The following is a 26,940-nucleotide window of genomic DNA, read 5'->3' as shown; positions in this document are numbered from 1 at the left end:
GACACCAGGGGCTGGAGCTGCAGGAATATTGCTCCATATAAAGGGAAAGTTGAAGTCATCCCTCTTTTCATACTGTCTTGTGGAGAGTGTTTTGTCTTGGGCTGGTACGGGTAACTCGGGTACTCGGGTCGGGTGGCGACTGAGAAGGACCTGGGTACCCACAGGACTACCCGGACCCGTGGTTAGTCATGTGATATATTGTTTAATGACAAAAATGATCTACAACTGTGTATGGTTACACTACAAGTCACTGATGTTCGCATTTCTTTCTAACTATGCACCCGTTCCTTTTGACTTATATTTTTGAATAAAGAAAAAGCTTCAGTCAACTTCCGTGTTTGCATGACCAGATCATTTTATACGTGTATCTTAATTCATTTTGTCCAGGGCTACGGTCAAACAGTTCCCAATCAGACATTTTGTACCTATCTCTTGAGACCAAATATATATCAAATACCCTACAATCCCACCTTTTTAGCATCGAGTCGATGCCTTTTTGTGTGTTTTCATGATCGCAGTGGCATAACACAACAGTCATGGGTGACGTAATCCAATGTACAGCTTACTGTTCATAAATAATGTGACCCTACACCTAAACCTGAAAAGGTTTCCACAATCTGTGGTTGCCTGGTGCAAAACAATGACACGATTACCTTTACCTGATGGTCTATGGGTGCTTTTTGTCCATCTGCCGATAGCCACATGTAGTCAGTGGAATGATTCATCAAGATAAATTATCTGGATGCCCTAACTGTGATAGTTATAAATGGTTCGGAGATAATGTGACGTCATAGACAGGATGGAATATTTACCCCTGAAAAGTGCTCGGTCATCGCCATGCGCAGTGTATCGAAATCCAATCTCTTGGAGAGCAATGGTTTGTGCAGTTAACATTAAATGTATCTTTAATTCCTTCCAAATTCTACTACAAGTCTGGGTTACCTTCTGCTCATAAAGCTTGTACACTATACGCCTAATCAACTTGTATCAAAGTCTAATATCCTTTTACGTCCCAGTTTCCTTTTTGAGACCACCCCTATACCTGTTTTGTTATATTGATCATACCGTAGACTTGATGGTATGAATTGAAAACCCAATAGCTTGGGCAGTTCGGTAATTCACCCAATCTGAATTAATAAATGGTTTCCCTCTATCTCTCTAAGTGTAAAGAACTTGTATACATTTCCCAGTACAGACTCCATTATGACTATGCAAGTGTAATGTCACATGCTTCATGGGAGCATGAGATTTTTTACTATATTATCATAATATCACCTCGACTAGAAGTGGGATAATACCTTTAAAATCTACAATTAATGGAATCTTTAGATTTCTTCTTTGCTTCAGATAGTAAATAACATTTCTCACTTGTGAGCAGAATCTGAATGCGATGGGTCAATACTACTTATTTTAAGAGATCCTTTACTATATTATCACTCATGTCCCCTTGACCAGAAATGGGATAGCCCTTTCACATGTTCAGTGAATGGAATTCTTTTAGCTGTTGACAATACAACTTATGAGCACATATTGAGGGGTCATAGTCCAAGATTGGTATTGATTTTTATTAATTATTGATTATATATTTACCTTTGTATTACTGTAATCAAACTGTGCAGAAGCGGCATAACACCTTGAATATCTATCAACTGTTGAATATTTATAATTCATTTTAGCTTTTGATAGTGATTAGGACTACAGACTTAGCAAATATTGAGACAGGTCATGATTGGTACTTTTATAGCGATTTTTATGCCAGTTTGTGTGTCACACAAGGAGTGTCAGAATTCAGAAATTCTCGTATTTACTGAGGGAGTGTGAGGGTAATACATGGATTCTTACATGACTTTTGTAAAACAGAATATGTACTGTGTACAGTTCTTTTATCAACTTCATGCCAATCTCCAAGCATGGGTACTATCTTTTCCCGTTTATTTTAACTTCTGCTTCACGTCGAAGGCCCGGCTTGATTCCCATCATGTGTTCAGTGTGTAAAGTCTATTTCTGGTGTTCCGCACCATGATATTCCTGGAATGCTGCTAAAATCAGTGTAAATACATATTCACCCACTTACTCCTTCTGACCCTTGAAGACCTGGAGTAGAATAGATCTTCACCAACCCATGCTTGTCGTAATAGGCGACTAACGGGATTGGGTGGTCAGGATCGCTGACTTGGTTGATACATGTCATCAGTTGCGTGGATCGATGCTCATGATGTCAATCACTGGATTGTCTGGTCCAGACTCTATTATTTACAGACCGCCGTCATATAGCTTGAATATTGCTGAGTGTGGCGTTAAACAACAAACAATCAAGCAAACTTACTCCTTCTGCCGCCGTCTATCCACTATAGGCCACTGAGGCAGTTGATTCCGTGTAGAAGTGGTCCCCCAGCAACACATGCTAAGTTGTCTTACTGGGTGACTTCATGGATCGGAGGTTCAACGTCCTCCGACGTGCTGGATGTTTCCTTATAATATCAATCACTATTTTGCTCTCTGCCTATGTGGACCAACATTTTGCTGCAAGTACCAGTAACATCAAAGATGAGCATGCAGGTAATATTCCCTTGATCGGATGGGGAGTCCGGCTTAGAATCGTGTCATGAGGGGCGACTAAAGAGACTCGGGGAGATAGGTTCGTTTTTCGGTTGATTGCGACATCGTACATGTCGGCGTTGGACGTTGTTCATACTCGTTTGTCTGGCCCAGTCTCGATTACATATATTTATATCGGGTCACATGACACACAATCAACAAAGTCACTATACAAGCATGACCACCCGGTCCATCGATTGTCGCCTCCCACGACAAGCGTAGCTGTGCGTATATAGAGTTTAAGCCATGTCCATCATAGACATACAGACTGCATTGTCCATGGAACATCATGATTTTAGGCTAAATATGTTATTTCGACTTGCTTCAATATATCGTTCCTGTCATTTGGAGATCTTCCAAACAAGACAAACTGCCATTTCACATTGAAGCTGTCTGATTCCTAAAACACTGAAGTAACTATAGTCACTTCTGGTTTACTGGTGCATGCATGCATGAGCAGTCATATCCGTCTCACCGCTTATATCTGTTTGTTTTATATTTGCACACCAAACTTCTGAGCTTGTATTACCCGTATCATGTATATGTGATAGGGTTAAGTTAAGGAGGTATTTGAGGATACCAGTTACTTGTATATGTGGATAGATTGCCACTCTGAAACAATCGTCAACATCCAGCTTGGATATGTTACTTCTTAGAATGTTTCAAAGTTTGCATTAGTCTGCATCTACAGCATTCTTAAGTATGTATAATATCATACATCCGATACAAACCCTCTATCGTTATCTATCATTCTGGGTGGTGTATATTATATATCCGATATGCATACTCCCCTGCGCCTTTCATTTTTAATGATGAAGTAGACACAACTTCTTTAATTCTGTATAAATCCTTATACCGTTGTCAAGCAAAACTTGATTGACAACTGCATAAGGACATGCTTGACAACGGCATAAGGGTCTATACCGAAATGTCGCCTTTACAGTATTAAAGAAGTTATCCATAAATTGTGTCTACTTTGTCATCCGTCAACTTCTAAGTAGTGCCTATCAAACAATTAGTTTTTGATGTATCTATAACATGGCTGATATAAAACACCCCGTGTTTAATTATGAGTGATGTATATTTCATGTCCGATGTATGTGTGCACTTCCCCATATTTCTTTCTCAATTCTTTATTTGTATAACATATTCGATATGCACCATCCCCCATAAAAATCGGGGTCAAAGTGCTGTATATGATTATATTTGGTACTTGTATATACCGTCTACAATCCATAGCTATCGTTTTGAATGAACAGAATTTAATTTCGAACAGTCTATCATATAAAGCGATATTAATTTTCTGCAGACGAGCTGTATTAAGTTTGTAAAAAGAATTGTAAAACTCTTTCATCTAATGTAATTTTCGTCTAAACCTTGTGGCATACCATTTACAATTAATCAATACAACTAATTTAAAGAAGTAGAAAGAACATGTCTAAATGTAGAGACAAGTGAAATACTTGTTTTGAAAAATTATATAATTAGGATTTATCACATCTACTCATATTTGAATTACAAGGATTCCCTTCAGCACAGTTAAATAAATTAGTAAGGATAAATGTTTTGCGTTTCTATTCACATCGTGGGGTTGGAGGAGACTGCGTGTAAAATTTGGCCATGAAGAACTGAATATGGAAAATTGTTTACAGTTACAAACGAAACAAAAACTGAAAATGGATTGCATATCTAGTCAAGGCTCATTTATTCCACGGCCACAATCAGACATATTTCAGAAACCTCTGAAGTTACTGCTTTTACTATTGTAATATGGATGATTCTATTACATATACTATTGTGACCACAATGTGATGTAGAAAAATATTCCTGATTTCAATTATTGAACTAATTATAACATAATTTGTGAAAAGAAATATCGTATATCTACAGTGACATTTGTACATGAATGTGAATTACTGCACATGAAGCCTGTGAATATTTGACAAGTACAAAATAACAAAACACTCAATATGTTTCAAATTTATGGTGAAGAATTTAATGTGGGTTATTTATTGGGAACGGAACATGAAAATATACAAAAGATCATATTCAGTATGGTCCCCAAAAATAACAAACTAAATCATATTCTGCATATACATCGCCATACGTTTAAGAACGAACTGAAAGCATTACCGCAGTAAATGAGGTTTTACAAAATTGTGGACTGTTTATCCCAGCACACAAGGTCTATCAAACAGCAAACCAGAACTGTCTCTGTGTGGAAGAGTGTGGTCTTATCGTTAATCCAAAGTATCCTCACCTAGGTGCTAGCCCAGATGGTTTGATACAAACTGTTGATGGACGTCCTGGTGATGTTCTTGAGATAAAGTGTCCAGCATGTTGTGACTGGAAATGGATGGAGCCCAAGGAGTGTGCCAAAGATCCTCGATTCTTCTGTTCTCTTGATGAAAAAGGCTTTGTTCGGCTTAAAAGGTCTCATAGATATTATTATTAAATTCAGGGTCAAATGGATATTATTACTGAAAAACTGTGATGTGATTTCATGGTTTGGACTTTGAATGGGTGGACTGTTGACAGAATTAGATCTGATTAACAAGTCTGAAATGACATGCTGCCTCAACTGAACAAATTTTACCTCACTAATGACCTACCAGAATTATACTCAAGAAGTGTGAAAAGGGGAATTCCACTGTATAATTACATACTAAGATTTTAAATGTAAATTGGTGTATGTATGAAGTATATGCATGTATATCTAAACACCACTGTCTGACTTGTGTGCACATATACGGTATGAATACTCTGCCTATGGTCCATATGAATGGATGATGTACTGCTATATATTGATGGCATACTTCACTGGATTATGTAAGGATGCTCATATGTACACAGTGTGGGCAATGAGATCAGTTTACTTGAATGAATGACGTATTGAACTGTACTACTTTGATACTACAACCTGATAGGAGTGATAGATATGACTGGCTGATATGTATCCAAATAGGTGCATAAATGTAGTACAGTGTATATCCATGTATATATGCCATAGTCTTACTTGTGTGCTTCTATACTGTATGAACAATCTGATATGATTAGATGATGTACTGCTGGACATTAATGTGCATATGACTGTATTATGTAATGATGGCTATGTGCATACTATTGCTTTTTTGTACACTGTGCAGGCAATGAGACTGGTATATTTGAATGGATCATGCATTGATCTGTATGATTTTGATACTAAATCCTGATATTGATAAAAGAAAGGACTGCAGCCAATTCATATGCAAATAGGTGTATTATATGTAGTATATGCATGTATATCTGTAGGCCATGTTCTTAACCATGTGCACATACCTTGTATGAACAGTCTGTTTACATTCCATATGACTGGATGATATAATGTTGGACATTGGTAGCGCACATGACTGGAACATGTGATGATGGTTACTGCTTAGATGTACAATGTTATTGAATCGTCTATGTAATTAAATTACTTCACCTCTTGTTGTTTAATATTAATTCAACAAACAATACAATATATATTTAGTTCATATGAATCATTTTGTTGTTTTTCCTGACACTTGGCATGGTATGTTTCTTTAAAGCTTCGCCATCTGTTTTGATAGCATATAGCAGCTTTGCAGCTCAAATATATGCCATGCTTTTAAACATGTACATGTCAACACCATGATAACCAAACTTATTTTATTGATGAACTGATCACTATGTTCAGATCAATATTGACTCACTGTCAACAACATGGGTTAAACGTGGACTGCTGTTGAACAGCTAGAGAGACATTATTATAACAGTTTAATATTCAACATGGTTATAACAGTTTAATATTCAACGTGGTTATTACTTTCAAAGTTCCTAGACCATTCAGTATAAAAAATTCAAGTCAAGTCCTTATTGCAGTATTTTGGCCTCAGGCTCAGAGTATGTTTTATAAGCATGATTATAAATCATATGAAAAATAACTATTTGGTATTTTACATATGGATACATAGAGCTTGAAGCATAGAGCATGAGCTTGCCACAAGGCACTACAAAGTATACTAGCCACATAAAGAAACTGCACAGAGAAAATATAGATATAAGGGCACACCGTCCATATGTGAAATATAGGTTTGTACACAGCAATTATTGGAGACATTCAAACGCTCATGCACGTGCCATGCAATATGACGTCATTGATAGGGGCCTATGGATGTGCAATGTGTTACTGCACGTGCATCCTGTGCAGCTGTACACATCATGTGCAACTCAAAATTCGCTGTCACTTTGGAAAGCATGATCTGTGGTCATTCAAAAATACAAAACTTCTCAGGCGCAGACACAAGCATATCACAAGCAAATCATGCCAAGATTGACAGCTGCATGCACAGCGTCATGAAGCCATTGGAATGATCCGAGTGGGAATGAGGCAACAACAGGTGGCAACACATTTCCAATGTCATCGTAACACGATATCAGCATTGGTGAGGCGTTATCAGAACACAAATGACGTTGCCGACCACCCACGTTCAGGAAGTCCCCGACCCCAAGACAGGACAGATGGATTCAAGTTACACATTTCAGACACAGGTTCCAAACGGCAGTAAGACGTCCCAGACAATTCCTGGACTGCGCCGTATCCATCCCAACACTGTCAGGAATCGTTTACGTCAGTACGGGATTCAACCACGACGCCCTGCCATACGTCCCATCCTGACACGCCTTCATCGAGTCAACCGTCTAAGATGGCGTCGAAATCATGTTCACCAACCTCAAATATGGTGGAAAAATGTTGTCTTTACAGATGAATCGAGGTTCAACATTTCCCACAGTGACGGGCGCCAATGTGTCTACCGGTGTTTAGGAGAACGTTATACACACAGCTGTATTGTGGAGAGGAATCGTTTTGGAGGTGGCTCTGTGATGATTTGGGGTGGGATAACAGCACGGCACCGAACCCCTTTGGTGGTTGTTCAGGGCAATCTCACCGGTGTTGGCTACAGAGATCAGATTCTGAGGCCTGTGGTCATTCCCTTCCTGCAACGTCATGGCCCGGGATTGACATTTAAACAGGACAACGCTCGTCCTCACATAACAATGTCATGTTACTGCCATGGCCTGCAAATTCTCCAGATCTTTCCACAATAGAGCATGTGTGGGATGAAATGGAGTGCCGTCTGCGTGGTCTTCCACATCCTGCAGATAACGTCCGTGACTTGGCACAGGATTTGAGGAGAATATGACAGCCCATTCCCCAGGCCGTCCATGCCCATTTGGTGGACTCCATGCGTCGCCGATGCACTGCTGTGATTCACGCACAGGGTGGTCATACCCGTTATTGACTTTGTGACTTTGTCGTTTGACCCCCTTCTCCGTTTTGATCTTCTGACTTCATCGTAACAGATGTTGTTCAGGTCCCGTTGACATTTTCTTATGGTCCGATCATTCAGCTGCTACAGCGTCTGCATCATATTGTTCTTGCTGTGTTGTATTTCAATCCAGAATATATTTTCTCCGTGCACAGTTTCTTTATGTGGCTAGTATAGTTTCAGTAAATTATCTCCCTTTGTGTTGGCTCAACTGTTCACAGTTCACAAGCTTTCCTAACTGGTGTACTGCACAATATGAACAAAGCACATTTTCAAACATACTGTCATCAGTCAATTGTTTCATGAATCTGTCCATCCTACATTTCATGTGAATGAATATCATTTAAGAACAAGAGGCGGTTGCAAATTTGTCAAACATACACATATATGCCATATTTTTGTTACCTGCGAGGCAAATGTGATGGGAATAGTTCCTTGTAATATGCGAATGTTCTTAATTCTTTCCATTTGGTGCTCAACATGAATCCTCAAATAGGCATTTTTTGTAGTTACATTCACCTCATGTTGAGTCAGTTGTTGCTTTTTAGTTTTAAATGTGGGAATAATGAGGTCAGTCAATACCTCTAGGTGTAGTTAAATCAGAGATAAAAAACCTTTATCTTCCATAATAGCATCACCTTGCTCACACAGTTCAACAAGACCACTAAGTCTGGTGATCTGTTTGTCACTGATACTACCACAATACAAATCTGGAGAGAATGTTACAACACCAGTTCGACTTATCCCAATCAATGCCTTGTAGGTCCTATGTGACTTGTAGTCACTGTATAAAAGTGAGTGTAGCTGAAGTTAACTCAGGGTCTCTGTCCATATCTCTGTGCAATCTACAACCACTCTACTGGAAGGATAATTTCTACTAAATGAATCTGGCATAGTTGCATTTACATTTTCCCTACTTGGCTACTGTACCAAAAATGAGAGCTGAACATACAAATAGTCAAACCACTTGTTGCAGAGACTGCTTCAAGTTGCATGTGAAATTCTAAATCTGTAAGCTAAGTCATCTAGTAACAGACCTAATCTCAGTCTCATAAGAAACATGAAAAATTCATCAATATGCCTCATAACATGTGGCCTCCCACCATCGGATGTGTCAGAGTAAATCTGCTCATCAACGTGCATTTCATCGAACAAAGCTTCAAATGTTGATGAATCTGGCACTCCAGTGTAAAACATAACACTTTCATTAGAGCACCTGATATCCTCATAGGTCAATGTTGGTCTGTCAGCTTGAATACCAACACTGTGAGTTTGTCGAGTGGGTGCTCATCTGTTTGAGTGCTTGCATTACAATAGATAATTTCATTATCTAATGTCTGACTTCCAGCTGATGCGACTGGTTCTGACAATGTTTGGGTGCATTTATTAACATAAAGACTGGTCAACGTTTGAGAACCACAGTAGTCATGATGACTGAGGGAAGGTTCAAGTCTCGATACAATTCCTGCAGGTATATGTGAATCCTCTGCAGACACATCACACAGATTTGTATCCTCCATATGTGAAGCAATCTCATCAACATTATCAACGTGCAGATCCTCGCCAATACCGTGATCCAGAATAGTCTTGCATGTGGTTCCAGACAACACTGTGATCCAAAACAGTCTTGCATGTGGTTCCAGACAATACCGTGATCCAAAACAGTCTTGCATGTGGTTCCAGACAATACCGTGATCCAAAACAGTCTTGCATGTGGTTCCAGACAATACCGTGATCCAAAACAGTCTTGCATGTGGTTCCAGACAATACCGTGATCCAAAACAGTCTTGCATGTGGTTCCAGACAATACCGTGATCCAAAACAGTCTTGCATGTGGTTCCAGACAATACCGTGATCCAAAACAGTCTTGCATGTGGTTCCAGACACAAGATGGGAAACATTCTGTAGAAGAAGATAAAATAATCAAACATCAGCTGGGATGTTTTTCAGAAATGTATGTACTTATTTAAGAATGTTATCTAATTTTCTTACTTATGTATAATTATGTATAAATATAATTTGGAATTTACATTATTACAGCCAAATGTATCCTGACTAAAATAAGAAATATTAACCATTAAACTCAGTACTTGACATAATTATGTACAATACGTGGGTCTTAACTCCTAAAGTTGTAGGACAGCCTAATCATGCTAATGGAATAACTTGTTTTAACAATAACACTTTGGTGGCACCAAAATGACTGAAGCAAATGAAATAATATCAAGGTCTAAAGTTAGATACATTTTTTTATGTAACAAATTTAAGTTTGTCGTGTCCTGTTTGGAAAAACACTTGGCAAAGGATGAAGTTTACTCGTTCCCTGCTGTCCATCAAAGTGTTCCGAGCATAATCTGGTGCTGTCATTTCTTGAATATTTAAAGTTGGAACGGACAAGTTTGACATTTGAATCCAAACCCTTCTCAGTCGTATATCTGCAGGGAATCTGTGCATAGTGATCTTCCGGCCATTGGCAAATCTCTACAATGATTGCTACAAATACAACAGTATCGCTGTTTCGATGGCATCTTGATGTTTAACGTTCTCAATGGCACTACATGTCCAGGAAGTAGATACCCATTGACCAGCACATGTGCATCATGTTTTTTATAGTGGCCGCCAAAGACAGATAACTCACGTTTTGAGAGATGGCAATACCATCCCTGCATTGGCTCCAATGGTTGACTATCCTCCTCTGTCCCATCTCGCGGCTACAGATCCGCACAGAAGACATCAGAGAAGACTCTTTCATTTCTTGAAGACACATTCAGACAAGGACATTACTGAAACCACTGTCGTGGGTTGGCTAAAGTCTACCATTGCAGCAAGTTATTTCCAGGCACAACATTCCACTCCTCGCCTTGAATCCTGCTCTGCCCATGAGATACGGGCTTTCGCAATGATTCTCGCCTACTGGACTTCCGTTTTGGTAGAACAAGTTGCTAGTTGTCAATGGGCTTCACAAAACACTTTCCCCAGCAATTTCTTGTGTAATATCCAGCCAGACTTCAAGGGATATATTTCCTGGGGCCTGTTGTAGTGGCTGAAATCTGACATCAGTAGCATCAAAACATAAGTAGACCTATTGATCATCTTAGCTACTGAGTGTGATGGACTAGGAACACCTATTGGTACCAGACTGTAAGCAGAAGCTTTGAGAGTGTAAATGTGTATGAGTATACACCTGGAGTGTAAATGTGAACAGTTTATCTGACTCTTATTCCTATAAACATTTTAAATCGCTACTATATGTTGAATATTACTTAAATTCACCACTTCCATCTCACTTAAAAAGGATTTTATCACGCTTCAGATGCAGTAACTTTCCAATAACAGTAAATACTGGGAGATACCATGCCACACCATATGAAGAAAGACTCTGCCCTCTCTGTTTATCTTAAAATAAGTACTTTATTGAAAATGAATATCATGTATTATTAATTTGTGAATCCTCCTCCCTTCGTAATGCACTTTTAGATAAATATATTACCTCTACCCTTCAGCATAACTTTATCTCTATCATTTCCTCAGATGCATATGATACCTTACAAAAAAAATGTCTATTTTTCTTACCAAAGCTCATCAATTTAGGGTAAATAATAAATAGTCCACTGCGAATAAGTATAAGATCTGTATTGATCGGAAGCAACGTCAGATCCCGAAGTAATAGCAAACCGGAAGTGAAGTTATAGTGACGATTAGATAACAGGAAGTAGGAAATAATATTCCGGAGGGAACATCGCATTCTGAAGAATAAGGAAGGGACGACATAACGATACCGGAAGGGATGTCAGAGACGGAAGAACGTATAGACCAGAAGTGACGTCAGAACTGGATATTTCAGGGGAAATTATCTCGTAATAGGATTTGAAACTACTAATAAATATGATTTCAGAACAACTATACAAGAATTTCAAGAATTTTCTGGGACAATATATTTTTTCTGACAAAATCCGACTTCTATTGAAAATCTGAAAATTTAGTTTTTGTGTGATTACATAGAGGTAGTATTCTCAGAATTGTTTACAATGATAACAACTTGGGTCATTTGTATCCGTGACCGATACAACCATCTCTCTGATAACATCAATAGCAAGTGTTTCTGGAGACTCCAATGTCATGGTCAGTATGACAAATTACAAATATTCATTTGACCCTATCCAAGGAATGGAGGGGAAATCATCATGCAATTCTCTGAAAAAATAAAATTGAAGTTGAGCAATTTATCTTTCAAAACATTGAGAGATAAATTGGAAAGAAATTCTTGACAGTATGACAACTGTGTTTCTTTGTGGGCTGTGCTTTCTGTTAGCAGGTGACACAGTTCTAAACTTATGGCTGTCGTGACCGTATGTCAGGCAAAATGAAGTGAACTATTATGATAGCTATCCAGTGTGTCAGGTCAGCATTCCTCGATATGAGGAGGTCAAACATACTTTGATGACCTGATAGAGCTGCTATCACAACTGGAGTCAATCCATTCTGTCCTCTAGCTAGTATTAATGTTAGAAGGTGACACAAGATGTTGTACTATAGCCTTGTTACCACCCTGTCAACATGAAGTAAGCTATCACCATCGTTGTGCACCAGTGTCAGGTCAGCTTGCTTTGATACTAGGAGGTCAAACACACTTTGATGTCCAAAGACAGCTGCCATCATTATTTGTGTACATCCATTCTGTCCCCTAGTACAGTGGTCCCTCGCTACAACGCTACCAATGATGTCCAAATACTTGGTGGGCGTTATAGACGATGAGCCGTTTAACCGAGGCGGAGGCGGGGAAGCCCGCTCGGCCAATCTCACGATCCATTATGTTTTCGCCGTTTGCTATTATTTACAAGCCTTAACTGTCACATTCAATGTGAATGTAGTCTACTTACATGAAAATATCGATCGATAATGGTAGTAACAGACGTTATGTGTGAAGAGCCAATCACAATTCATTACACAAGTACAGAGTGATTCAGTGGCATTGATTGGTCATGTTGCTTAAAATACGGAAAACAAGAGTTTTGACCAGCACTATGCGCATTCATACACATTCAAGCCAGATTAATTGGTTTGATACAGTTACTTGATTCGAATCAAAAGGAATGACCGCCGTGTTGTGACAGCAACTACATATGAGTTGACAGTGTCGCCTCAAATTGGATTGCCCGCTAATTAAGAAAATAAACTTGTGGTTCTCTTTTATTGCATGCATGCGCTTCTAAGATCAAAGGATGTATAGTGTGAAAAGTTAACTAGTAGAACAATCGTATTTCCGGGAATTTAAAAAAATTATTAGAACTCCGTTCAGCGATAAACGGTTGATTATGCAATGAGAAGCGTTATGTGCAAATGAACAACGAACAACAATACAATCATGGCTGTGTAAAACTCTCAGTAATAAAAGTGTACATAAATTTTGGGAGCCATGCGATACCGCGCGTAGTAACCGAGGTAGCGCTTTATCGAAGAGTCTAATAGCAAGGGATCACTCTATTGATATTTGAAGGTGACACAAGATGTTGTACTATAGCCCTATTACCACCCTCACAGGCAACATGAAGTAAACTATCACCATTGTTGTCCACCAGTGTCAGGTCAGCTTGCTTTGATATCAAGAGGTCAAACACACTTCGATGTCCAAAGACAGCTGCTATCATTATTGGTGTACATCCATTCTGTCCCCTAGTATTGATATTTGAAGGTGACACAAGATGTTGTACTATAGCCTTGTTACCACCCTGACAGGCAACATGAAGTAAACTATCCCCATCATTGTCCACCAGTGTCAGGTCAGCTTGCTTTGATACCAGGAGGTCAAACACACTTTGATGTCCAAAGACAGCTGCTATCATTATTGGAGTCAATCCATTCTGTCCCCTAGTATTGATATTAGAAGGTGAAACAAGATGTTGTACTATAGCCCTGTTACCACCCTCACAGGCAACATAAAGTAAACTATCCCCATCGTTGTCCACCAGTGTCAGGTCAGCTTGCTTTGATACTAGGAGGTCAAACACACTTTGATGTCCAAAGACAGCTGCTATCATTATTGGTGTATATCCATTCTGTCCCCTAGTATTGATATTAGTAGGTGACACAAGATGTTGTACTATAGCCTTGTTACCACCCTCACAGGCAACATGAAGTAAACTATCACCATTGTTGTTCACCAGTGTCAGGTCAGCTTGCTTTGATACCAGAAGGTCAAACACACTTTGATGTCCAAAGACAGCTGCCATCATTATTGGTGTTAATCCATTCTCCCTTAGTATTGATATTAGAAGGTGACACAAGATATTGTACTATAGCCTTGTTACCATCCTGACAGGCAGCATGAAGTAAACTATAACCATTGTTGGCTACCAGTGTCAGGTCAGCTTGCTTTGATAGCAGGAGGTCAAACACTCTTTGATGTCCAAAGACAGCTGCCATCATTATTGGTGTTAATCCATTCTCCCTTAGTATTGATATTAGAAGGTGACACAAGATGTTGTACTATAGCCCTGTTACCACCCATACAGGCAACATGAAGTAAACAATCACCATTGTTGTCCACCAGTGTCAGGTCAGCTTGCTTTGATACTAGCAGGTCAAACACACTTTGATGTCCTTTGAAAGCTGCTATCATTATTGGTGTATATCCATTCTGTCCCCTAGTATTGATATTTGAAGGTGACACAAGATGTTGTACTATAGCCTTGTTACCACCCTTACAGGCAACATGAAGTAAACTATCACTATTGTTGTCCACCAGTGTCAGGTCGGCTTGCTTTGATACCAGGAGGTCAAACACACATTGATGTCCAAAGACAGCTGCTATCATTATTGGAGTCAATCCATTCCGTCTCCTAGTATTGATATTTGAAGGTGACACAAGATGTTGTACTATAGCCTTGTTACCACCGCCACAGGCAAGATGAAGTAAACTATCTCCACTGTTGGTTACCAGTGTCAGGTCAGCTTGCTTTGATACTAGGAGGTCAAACACACTTTGATGTCCTTTGAAAGCTGCCATCATTATTGGTGTACATCCATCCTGTCCTCTGGTGTTGCTATTAGAAGGTGACACAAGATGTTGTACTATAGCCTTGTTACCACCCATACAGGCAAGATGAAGTAAACTATCTCCACTGTTGGATACCAGTGTCTGGTCAGCTTGCGTTCCTACCATGAGGTCAAACACACTTTGATGTCCACAGACAGCTGCTATCATTATTGGTGTACGTCCATTCCGTCCTCTAGTATTGATATTAGAAAGTGACACGAGATGTTGTACTATAGCCCTGTTACCACCCTCACAGGCAACATGAAGTAAACTATCACCATTGTACACCAGTGTCAGGTCAGCTTGCTTTGATACCAGGAGGTCAAACACACTTTCATGTCCTTTTACAGCTGCTATCATTATTGGTGTACATCCATTCTGTCCCCTTGTATTGATATTAGTAGGTGACACAAGATGTTGTACTATAGCCTTGTTACCATCCTGACAGGCAACATGAAGTAAGCTGTCACCATTGTTGGCTACCAGTGTCAGGTCAGCTTGCTTTGATACCAGGAGGTCAAACACACTTTGATGTCCAAAGACAGCTGCTATCATTATTGGTGTAAATCCATTCTGTCCCCTAGTATTGATATTTGAAGGTGACACAAGATGTTGTACTAAAGCCCTGTTACCACCCACACAGGCAACATAAAGTAAACTATCACCATCGTTGTCCACCAGTGTCAAGTCAGCTTGCTCTGATACTAGGAGGTCAAACACACTTTGATGTCCAAAGACAGCTGCTATCATTATTGGAGTCAATCCATTCCGTCCTCTCGTACTGATGTTAGAAGGTGACACAAGATGCTGTACTATAGCCTTGTTACCACCATAACAGGCCATGTGAATTATGTCATTTCCCTTCTTGTCTTTGGTTTTCTTGTCAGACATTGATTGCAATAGCTGATAGCACTCGTGAGATCCTGTGAGTGCTGCAATCATCAGTGGAGTCATCCCTTCACCATTAATAGAGTTGATTACAACTTTCTTCATTTCATCATTAAAGAATTTGATGTTGTGTTCTGTCAACACCTTTAGTGTCTTCTTCTGCCCTGTCATGCATGCTAAATGTATGATGTTTCTCTTGTGTGCATCAGTAGTAAACACATCAGCACCATTTTCTATTAGATAAACAAGTGTTTCAGAACTCCCATGTACAGCAGCCTGCAAAAGCCATCTGTTCTTGATTAAATCAATGTCTGGATTTTTACTTCTGGATAGAAGCCATTTCAATACTGTCAGGTTGTTGTTGATCACACAACCTTCCATGGCTTCACTGATCTCTGTTTGAGTAAATTCTCCTCCAGTTCTGTTTTCTATTTCTTGGACAAACCTTGGACTGTGTCCCAGTACAGCCCAAGACAAAAAGCATTTTCCCTTATCTCTCTTGTGAAACCAACAGTCATCCATGGATCCATCAGGTTGTAGCTTTTTAAGCAACTGAAGGGCTAACTTTTCGTGTTGGAGGATGGGGTGTGTCACTGATTTTGAAAACCGCCCATGCTTTATTGATTCTGCAAGCCTGGTAGTCAGGATATCATAATACTGTTCTGAGATATATATCAGGTTGAGATGAGCATCGATTTTGGTTTCCTCTACTGGTTGTGGTTGGACTCGCTCATATATGAAGTTGTCACTGCAGTGAGTCAGCACAAATGTTGGACTGATGTCATACAACGAACAACCACAAGCATCATATATGGAAGAATGGGCAAATCCAATAGCATCGCCACGTGTAAAAAATGTTTCTCTAAGACACTTTGCTTCTTTGTACATTCCTAAACGTGATGCTGATGGCATCAACTTTAAAACAGTTGTGACCATGTTGTCCAGTTTCTGGTCCTTGCCGTCTGCTTCCAATTCCGCCAAATTTAACTTATCATCACACAGTAGCATCAGAACCAGTATGGCGGAGCGATCACTATTTGACTCCAGCATGTTTTTGATTTCCAGCCTGAGATAAAACAGTGGTTTCTTGAAAAAGTCCTTTGTATTATGGTGAAAGAATGAAAATTCAAAATAAAGTTTACAAATGAGAGGAAATCCAAACATATTTGAATCGGTATCCCACAGTTCAAAGTCAGGTATATCTTCACAGTCTTCATCAGAATATTCTGTATGTATTTTCCTGTGGTGCTCAAATATAGCCTTCTTCTCTGCTTGAGTATATCTGTGTCTCTCTTGAGTTGTTAAATCCACCAATGTTGGTCCCTTGAACAGGGAGAATCCTTCATACTGCAGCTTAGCAAGTCCATCATGGAAGTTATATGTCTTGGATGTGAAGACAACACGAATATCCTTTGTTGGCTTTTGTTTTCGGACAGGACCTCTACCTCTAGCTTGCTGTTTTTGTAGCCTTTTGCAATGTCTTAAGTGTTGATCAAGCTTATTGAGGAATGTTTTCAGCTGTGAAACATCTGTCGATAGTCCAACAGTACCAAACATATCATCAATGATAAGAAATACTCTAGGTGATGAACTCAAGAGGCTGTCCAAGTCAAACTGTTCAATTCTGTCCACAAATGCAAGCTTGTACCCCCTTTGTCTATACTGTGAACCCAGCACAAGAGCTGCTGTAGTTTTACCTTCTCCTGAAGCACCACAGATGGTGACATGGCCAAGATCCTTTAATTTTTGTTTTACAGTCTTGAAGCTCTCCGTTTCAAAAAAGCTTTCTTCAGCATTATCTATTTGAAGGTCAAGGGTAGCTACAAACAAAAACAGTCATCATTACATGGTTAATTATTTGTGACATGATGTTAACAATGCTAAAGCTCTGATGTTTTGAAACCTATTTCCAGTGTATTTGCTCTGTAAATGTCTGTTCCTTCTTATGATTACATCATATTTTGTTGACCTTTAGAACCAGTTTTTGTTCCTCAGTACTTATTTTGACTGTGAAGATTGTTTTTTATATCAATGCTGACAGAAACTTTTGCTAAATGGCCATGTGCATGACCAGCACTTGTGGTTTCTTTAAACCTGTTGAGGCATTGACATGGCTTATGTTACTTAGGCGCCACAAAACAAAAGAACTGGTTCTCAGGCAATGGCTTTTGAAAATATAGTAACTGATTGCTATTTCCAGCTTATTTAACGAGAAGGGGCGGTCGGGAAGCCTAGTGGTTAAAGTGTTCGATTGTCACACCAAAGAACTGGATTCGATTCCTGACATGGGTACTATGTGTAAAATCATAATCACTCACTCACTATTTTATGAAACAAATACACATGTATTCTTAATCTGTGCATATGAAACATTGTCCGGCCTGCGGTTCACAAATACCATTGAATTTGTAAATCATCATGTCTAGTGATTTTTTATCATAAACATCATGATTTCATTAACCAAATTTGTAAACGGCCACCATGGCCATAACACAAGACGCGCAGTAAAGCAGTGCGCATGTAAAGGGAAGTAACTGCACGTTATATTGGAATGCATTGTTTTGAAGAATTGTAGCATTTCACTGCAAGGGCCGTGTGTTGGAAACGCGGAATATTTCAGGATTTCTTTCCTTTTTAAAATGGAAATAAAAACTAAATGTGTTGGGGACTCCGTGAATATACAGCAGCACCTGAGAAACAAGACTATTTTCTTTTGAGCCTTACCTTCACCAACTGTTCCTGCTGCAGTCGGTCCGGTGAATATGTTCTGCGTCTTGACGAGAGTGATGGCTCTCGGGACATCACCTGTCAACCACATTTTAAATGATGGTAGCTTTACACTGATTAATATTTAACAAATTATCTACAAATAATAACAAGGCAATAACCTGTGTAGCACACCTTCTACAGGAGACATTATGTGTGTAAAAAATGTTGCCTTAACAAATCTAGTGTTCAATTTTCATGTTTTGTATTGTGTTCAAATCACAACTTCACTACCCCAGCACTGATTCCTGGTTAGAATTGGTCCCAGCAACCTTTGCTGGTCAAAATGGATTAAATGGTCAAGCTCGGGACTTGGCTGACACCTTGTCATTGTACCTCAACAACGTGGATTGTTAATCATGTATTATGGATGTATAGCTTGTTGCTGCTAATTTATGGGTAGTAAGCCCCTGTGGTTATGTCTTTGTAAGCCTTGTTAAGCCTTGTTAAAAACACAGCAGAACTAAGATTATGATGATGATGATGTAAACTTGTAGAAACATTATTTCTTTCAACACAACATCACAAAGTCTGAGAAAATCTATTGTCCAATTTTTAAGTCTTTCATAGTGACGTCCATTTTGAATTTAATAATGGAAAATATGTTGTCTCCTGTCAAATAAATACAAATACTACATGATTACTTTTCAAAAAGTGGCTAGGCTTTGGTTGTCGTTTGATTCATAAAGCAATTATGAATGGAATGGAGCAAGACATTCTCTCTTAGAAGTACATCTTCCCGAGGCAAGGGAGTTAACTGACTATAAAAGTCCAGTTTCCACCCTTGCCGAACTAGGCTGGTATTATGGAGTTACATTTTGTCTGGACTAAGGAGTATAGTGTATATGCATAGTCCAATCAAAATCGCGCACCGAAATTGAAATTCGGTTCGTAAACTGTCGTGCAGATTTCGGTCGATTGCAGGATTTGCAAAGCATGTGCACCACCAACTCGTTGTCAGCAATATCCCCAATCTTTTCATGTTTTTAATCAAGGTGCTCACGTGATTTGATGCATTTTGCGATGTAAGACCCGTTTTATCACAATATAGATCTTGATTATCGATCAGATCGTCCTGACTGGGCGCCCCCATTTTGTGTGAAGCAAACGCAAGTGATATGAGAGGTGGAATCTGATTGGTCAATAGGAGAGGCTCAGAAGGGACACAGCTGATAATAGCCACTGGTGGCGCTACGATCGATCCCAGTAATTCCAGCCTAGTTTGGCAAGGGTGGAAACTGGACTTTTAAAGTCAGTTAACTCTCTTGCCTCGGGAAGATGTAGAAGTATTGCCCCTATATTCTTGGATTCAGGTGTTTGGGCCATGTTATAAACTTGGTCCTTGACTGAACTAGGTCAAGAAACTAGGTTACTTGTACTTTGTCAGATGAAACGGTAAACGTACCTGAGTCTGCATTCGGCGGAATACCTTCTGAGGGGATGAGCTCCATCGTCTCCTCTTCAAGGTCATCATCCTCCTGTATCAAGGACACACTTGTGAGATCACGTGAACTGGCCATCTCAGCTTTAGTTCTTCAAACAACTATGTCATGCAGGGATGAAGTTGTCACTTTCAGGTCCATCTGAACAAACAAGCAGGTTTCCATGTAACATAAAAATGCAACTGCATCACTTGTAAACCAGATGTATAATTCTTACGAATCATCTACATCTATTACATCATGCCATAAATCCTGAATTTTGGCTGCTTTCACACTAAAACTAAACTTTCAGATTTTCAACAGAAGTCCTCTTCACTGTCAACTATACATAATTAGTTGTTCCGTAATAGCAAGCACTAACAGCTTCTAGCTCTTCTGTGCAAAGGTGAGAAAAATCAAATGTAATCAGTGCTTGTTTAATGGGTCATTAGCACCCCCTAAACATGCATGCCCAAATAAGTGAGCGGATGATTGAGCGGTCTGTACCCGGTAAACTGCATTGGTGCGCTAGTGGTATCCGCTCAATTACCACGCTATAGTGTGACCGCTTTCTCGCTATACAGTTACCATGGCTCACATTCCAGTGGCTCTCGCTTTAGGATCCAAGACTCCTTTTTCAGCGTTAGAAATTAGCACTAGTTCTATAGTCCTTACCAAACTGCCCAATAGTAAAGGTATCCTAAGGACTAGTAGAAATTGACCCAATTTGAGGGTTTTGCTATATGTTATCATTATAAGGACTAGTGGACAAAAACTCTTTGTTTCTAACCCTGCTTTTTGGTCTTAGGGAAACTGACACACCTTTACGATCCAACACCCCTTTTTGAGCCTGTTTAGAGCAAGGCTTCTCCATACATTCTTACCTTTTCAAAGCGTTAATCCTGCTAATCCGATCAGAGTAATCACGAGAGTGATCGCATCAAACGTGATGCGATTGGTTCGTCATGTTGATATAAACAATGGCGGGTGTGGCTTCAAGAAAAAATGAATGGGAGGGCATCTGCAATTCATTGTTTACTTACTTGCGCATGCATGTTTAGGAGGTGCTAATGACCTGTTAAACGAACACTGATTACATGCAATAGGGCGATAGTTCACCAAGCGGGTGAGACGGTGAAGCGGGTTCCCACAGCGCTTATATGATCTGAAAAAGTGTGTCCGGTAAAGTTCACTACCGAAAATATGATTGTTATTGCTGTGAATAATGTGATTTGGCGTGGTCAAGGTATGTGGTAAAGCTGACCCTATGGGACAGGTTAAACAGAAGTTGTAAGTATTGGATGAGGGTAATTTAGGTAAACATTATTGAATGAAATTTTGAATAAAATAGATGTACAAACAGAAGGTCAGATGTGAACATATTTGTATTACCAGATAGTGTAACAACAGGATTAACATGCGTAATTCAATACAGATTTGTTGATATGCTATTTCCTATGACGGACCATGACAGCCTGAAATGATACCAAAGAAAAGTCTGTGCCTATTACACATGACAGATATTTTATACCCAAGTGCATATTATACTTGAATAAATATGGTATTACTTCAAGAAATTGTTTATTTGACTTCATTGGGGCTTGTATTACATGAGTATTAGTTAGTGTTTGTTATTTATTGTGTCTCTACGAGCTATGTTGTTGTCTGCTTCTCCTTCTACGTTTGAGAAGTGTGGCGCTTCATGGTGTCTGTAGACCCTCGTGCTTCTTGTTGGAAGTACAGAGATGTTAACTGCATAGAAGAAAACTGTTGCGAGCTTTGCTCTTCCTTCTCTAAGAAGAACTTTACCATCTCCCCTCCCTTTGGTCACCTCCTGAGCCAGTGGAGTCACTTGCAATCAGACCTGAACAGACAGGATTTGTTGACACCCCCCTCAATAGTACCTATCTTCAATACTTTGTTTTTGTGTGTCTGTCTTGCGCAATCAAAGTCATCTGTCGTGCAAATGACAATCTTCTCTGTGCCAAAATGGATGATAAGTTGCGGTTGCTGTCCATTGAGCGGTCACCAATATGACACAAGGATTTCTGTTTTCTCAACTACCATCCATCAACAAAGACTTTTACAGTCTCATCAGATCAACTTGACTAGGATGAGTGTTCCCATGACAAAGTTCAAGGACTTGGAATTGATCATTCACCTTATACTTGAGATGGGCGCCTATACTAATTGGTATAAGCGGGGTCTATCATGTCCTACACCAATGCATAACCCCCAAGAGTCATACATGGGTCTCTCGGCAGATACGCCAGTTAGTATGACACTGGACCAAGTTGGTTTTGCCTACTCCACCTTGGAAGCAAATTCTCTACCTTTATTACATCATCGCCATAAATCCTGTATTTTGACTGCAATCAAACTAAAATTAAACTTTCAGATTTTCAACTGAAGTCTTCTTCACTGTCGGGTATATATAACTAGTTGTACCTGTAATAGCACTTTGGACTAACTCTTCAATGGGCAAAGGCAGGAAAAACCTCGCTTCTTTTCTGTGTGTGCTGAGAGTAGGCATCCCTGTTGCAGCTGCTCCCTGGTGACTCTAGCACTTTGGTGATGTAGTCACACTATTATGGTCACTATTATTTTTTGTTTATTCTAGCTATTGGGTATATCTTGAGGGCAATTTCACACGAGTATCAGTCAGTGTTTTTGTGTGTGGTGATTTCTGTAATGGCGTTTTCTGTTTCACCTACCACATGTCAGAAGTGCAGTGGCTTTATGGTCTGTGGGGACCTTCCCATGATACGACTAAGGCATCGCGAGCCCATGCCAGCTAATCTAATTCAGGCAACTGGTTGTTGAAACTGGTTGTGAATAGGTCAAGGTTTGGGGTTTGGTAGAGGTGGATGTCGCTGTCTAAATCTGGGGCCGATGAGATGGAGGACATACCATGGGCCCCACTCTCAGAGTAGCTGAAACAAGGAGGTTGCAACTTGTCCCTATGGCATCGAAAGGAAGCAAAAGCCAGATCCAAATTTGTACCCTTATCCGTAAACACCTTTTTATGTGGCAGGGTAAGAAAATTCGAAGTTGGACCGGAGACAAAAAAACCCAGAGAGGCCCAGTTGATCGGCAATCAGCTAAAACATGTCCGACAGATCGGCGATATCATAATCACTTGGAGAGGAGACTGATGACGGTGGATCCCCAAGTGCAGTGGGTCTGAGACAGTACCCAGATCGAAAGGAGTCCTAGTCGGTGAGGAAGTAGGTAGTCCTGGAGTCCTTGCTGAGGGGAAGCAGTGTTGATCCAGTAACCAAGACATTGTGTGGACCAGTGTCTGAAAGTTGGAGTCAGGTCCAAAGATGTAGGGAGAATCCATGTGATCATTAGTTGGAGAGAGCTGAGGTCATTGAGGTGGAACGGGTGAATGGTCAGTCCTTCAGGTAGAATGACAACGGCGATCCCTAGGAAACCAACTATGAACTGGTAAGAACAACAACCCAAGGTGTCATGGCAGCTTACCACCTTACAGTTCTGACAATCATATCTGGAGAGGAAGAACGTGGATGCCGAGAGTGTCCTATCTATCCGCTGAACCTTGGCTGTAATGAGCTCTAAATAATCCTTTTGGTTATGGTGGTCAGTCGAATCCCGGCAGTCAAAAGAGGGTGAACGAGTCTGTGAGCTACGTCGCACATCATCCCTCAGACTTTAAGAGCTTTGACAATCCAAAGCACGATGAGAGGTCTGTTGATCCTGAGAGAAGTTTTGGACAGGAAGAATGACAATCTTGTAACACTCTGTGTGTCAAGCTGGCGAGGTCACATGAACAGTCGAGTTCTTGATCGGACAAGGTATTGATGTATAAATGTGTTGATCTGTTGATGTGTCAATATGTTGATGAACCGAAGAGTTGAGATCCCTCAGGTATCGATCCTCAGAGGTAGTCTATCAAAGTATGGCGACTTGTCGATAATGATTTATTATGGCGATCTGGTGAAGCGGCAGACGATATTATATGGTCTGGTGGTCAGTTGAAAGTGAGACGACTGTAGGTTTCAGTGAGCTGCAAGTGGCGTGGTCCACACAGAGGCTGGAGAGTCGGCAATCAAAAACGAGTGGGAGGGCAAGTCCTCCTCAATGGAAAGCAATGTAACTGTCGCCGAAGTAAACTCTTCTTCTTTTTTTTTTGCAAGAAGATGAAGGCACAGTAACATGGGATAACACAATTCGTTTGAGTTTCTTCATGGAGGAAGGACCATGCTCGGAATCTTTACACAACGCCTTGAACTGACAATCAGCCGCCCTTTTTTAACTCTTGCGAAGGTAATTTTTGAAAGCCGATTCTTACAGGGTAACACTGCTGACATTGTGTATCAATATCACACACTCCACTACAATCACAACAAATAGGATGCGGGTGAAAGGTATAAAAGTGGCGATTGCAATCTGTGCAGAGGGGGCGTGACGACTCCATAACATGAAAACATATTCTCTGTTCAGGTATACCTCTATGACACCAGGCGATAGAATTGAGAATGTGGGTGCTGGATATGTCAGGTAATCAAATCGTAGTGGTGCGTAACCCAGTGATGTGTTGGGGTGAGTTGTGCTTTTGAAGCTGGAGACTTTGTTCTGGGATGTTTCCACACCAGGATCGAAGAAAAACAAGAAATGTATAGTGTGAGATAGATATCTTAGAAATTAGACTATTTATCCGAATGTATTCAAATCACATAGATGTGGGACACTACACATCAGGGCCCACTTGCACAAAGCGATCTTAGCGCTGAGACTATTGTAAGCCTATGTTAAAGTATGGGAGTAACTATCATCTTAGCGCTAAGATCGCTTTGTGCAAGTGGGCCCTGGACTTATTTGCGACTTGTCTCTATCATCTGCTTTCCACTTACGTCAGCCCTGTACAGGATTCATTTGCACTCCAACTGGACACTCCGTCCATGAGCTGGACCGGTCTCTTCGCTTATACATACCCTCCTTGGGCTTATACATACCCTACCACATCACAGAGATCTATGTCAATCCAGGTCGGACATACTGTACAACAATCTCACCAGTCTACATCTAACTGCCTGGAAATTATCTCGCAGAATATGCAAGCCTCTGGATTCTCTAAGTCTGCCTCTTCCACTGTTGCTTGATCTTGGAGACCTTCATCTTCCCTTATTTGCGACAACAGATGGGACAAATTCGTCCAGTGGGGAAGACAATTAGAATTAGATGATACCCAATTACCATGCCAATGGTTGCTGATTTTCTCCTACATCTGTGACAAGATAAGTTTCGCCAAGTGACAATTGAGGGCTATAGATTCGCCCTTCACTCAGTACTTCAACAGGACAGATATTCTATCAGCAACCACCCCATTTTGAATAGACTCATCCAGTCTTTTCTTTATTGTTTGTTCTTTCTAACAGAACCATTCTAGTCCCTTGCAAACACTACACTGCTACATGAGGCAAAGAAAGCTCATTTCCTCTTACCTATGTCGACTTCAGCCAGAGTTTCTGAACTACACTGAAAGGACAAAGAAACGTCATGTGGATGTATCATATAAATATCTTTAAAGACATCGGAGAAAGTCAGTGTTTGACCCACATGAAATTAACAGTCTGGAGAATGTTTTTTGCGAATTGTGAATTTGGGGAGGCACCCCCCCAGCTGGGGGGTTCAAAATCAGTACCTGGTGTGGCCACCACGGGCGTTGACTACAGCCACACATCTCCTGTACATGGAGTGGACTAGCCTGTTGATGAAGGCCATTGGGATATGGGCCCATGTCCTCAGTAACGCTACATGCAGTTACGGCCTTGGGCGTACGTTGTTGAGTCGGCATTGGATCTCATCCCACAAGTGTTCAATGGGATTCAAATCCGGACTGAGGGCAGGCCGAGGCATGATTTGGATGTTGTGCTGCTGGAGGAAGTCCCTGGTGACTCTGGCAGTGTGGGGAAGGGAGTTGTCTTCCTGAAAGGTGTGGTTTTGATGAGAGGCAAAAAAAGGCACTATATTGGGGTCTGAGGACTTGGTTAATGTAGCGGGGAGCTGTGATGCCATTACCCATGCCTGGACCAATATTCTGAAAGACCACAGGTCCCACTCTCTGGTTCAGTCCGATACCACCCCAAACCATGATGCTTGGTCCGCCCCGCAGGTCTAGTTCCATAACACAAGCATCAGCATAACGTTCACCCCTCCTTCGCCAGACCCTGACTCTGCCATCCACCGTTGAAACACAGTAGCAACTTTCATCAGTGAAGATGATTCTTCTCCATTGCTGTTGATGCCAATTTTGATGCTGCCTGGCCCATTGCAGTCGGGCCTGTCGGTGACGATTTCGCAGGATGGGTTACATGAGCAGGACGGTGGCACGAGATGTTGTTGGCAGTTAGGTCGGACTGTACGATCACTGATGGCATGCTGGTGGTTGCCAATGGTTTCCCAAGCTGTTTCAGTGGCCATTTGGAATCGGTTCTGCAGATGTTGGCGTATCATGAACTGATCTTGTCTGGGAGTAGTGACTCTAGGACGACCACTACGCGGTCGGATGTCGGTTGTGTTGGTGGTGGTGTGGCGATGTTGCAAACGATATATCGTTCTGACGTTGACATTGAATGCATTTGCAACGACCTGTGCACACTGGCCTGCTTGCAGTCTTCCAATTGCTTGTTGTCTCTCATTTCCTGATAATCTTGGCATGGCTGATGAATCGAAATAACGAAAGTCAGCTTAACAGTTTTGGGTGTCTTTTATACCCATACAACATGTTTTTGACAAGACTTTTCCGCAGCTGAGTCCCATTGCACTTTTGTAGGCTGCATTTGGGCAAAGCACTCCATTTTAAACTCAATTGTTAAATGGACTTTAAGGCAACAAAAAGAAGCAGTAGAACGTTAAATGAGTTTATTGACCACAG

At 40.5% G+C, this 26,940-nt stretch overlaps 1 protein-coding gene and 2 pseudogenes across 1 annotated transcript; all 3 read right to left on the bottom strand.

Annotated features, from left to right (window-relative positions):
• Positions 1 to 8,541: 8,541 nt before the first annotated feature.
• Positions 8,542 to 9,601, bottom strand: LOC139446484 (uncharacterized; annotated as a pseudogene).
• Positions 9,602 to 9,865: 264 nt separating this feature from the next.
• On the bottom strand, positions 9,866 to 20,195 carry LOC139444983 (serine/threonine-protein phosphatase 6 regulatory ankyrin repeat subunit B-like; annotated as a pseudogene).
• Positions 20,196 to 23,251: 3,056 nt separating this feature from the next.
• On the bottom strand, positions 23,252 to 26,723 carry LOC139446483 (uncharacterized). Its single transcript, XM_071227793.1, has 4 exons — positions 26,217 to 26,723; positions 25,845 to 25,991; positions 25,508 to 25,541; positions 23,252 to 23,340 (listed from the first exon to the last, which is right to left on the bottom strand). Exons 1-4 carry the CDS (start codon positions 26,721 to 26,723, stop codon positions 23,252 to 23,254), a joined length of 777 nt encoding a protein of 258 aa, XP_071083894.1.
• Between the last annotated feature and the right edge of the window lie 217 nt (positions 26,724 to 26,940).

This window comes from Haliotis cracherodii, unplaced genomic scaffold (genome assembly GCF_022045235.1).
Source record: "Haliotis cracherodii isolate W230 unplaced genomic scaffold, xgHalCrac1.p SCAF_6, whole genome shotgun sequence".
NCBI lineage: Eukaryota > Metazoa > Mollusca > Gastropoda > Lepetellida > Haliotidae > Haliotis > Haliotis cracherodii.
The sequence above is the reverse complement of the archived record's forward strand: the minus strand, read 5'-3'. Positions and strand labels throughout refer to the sequence as shown.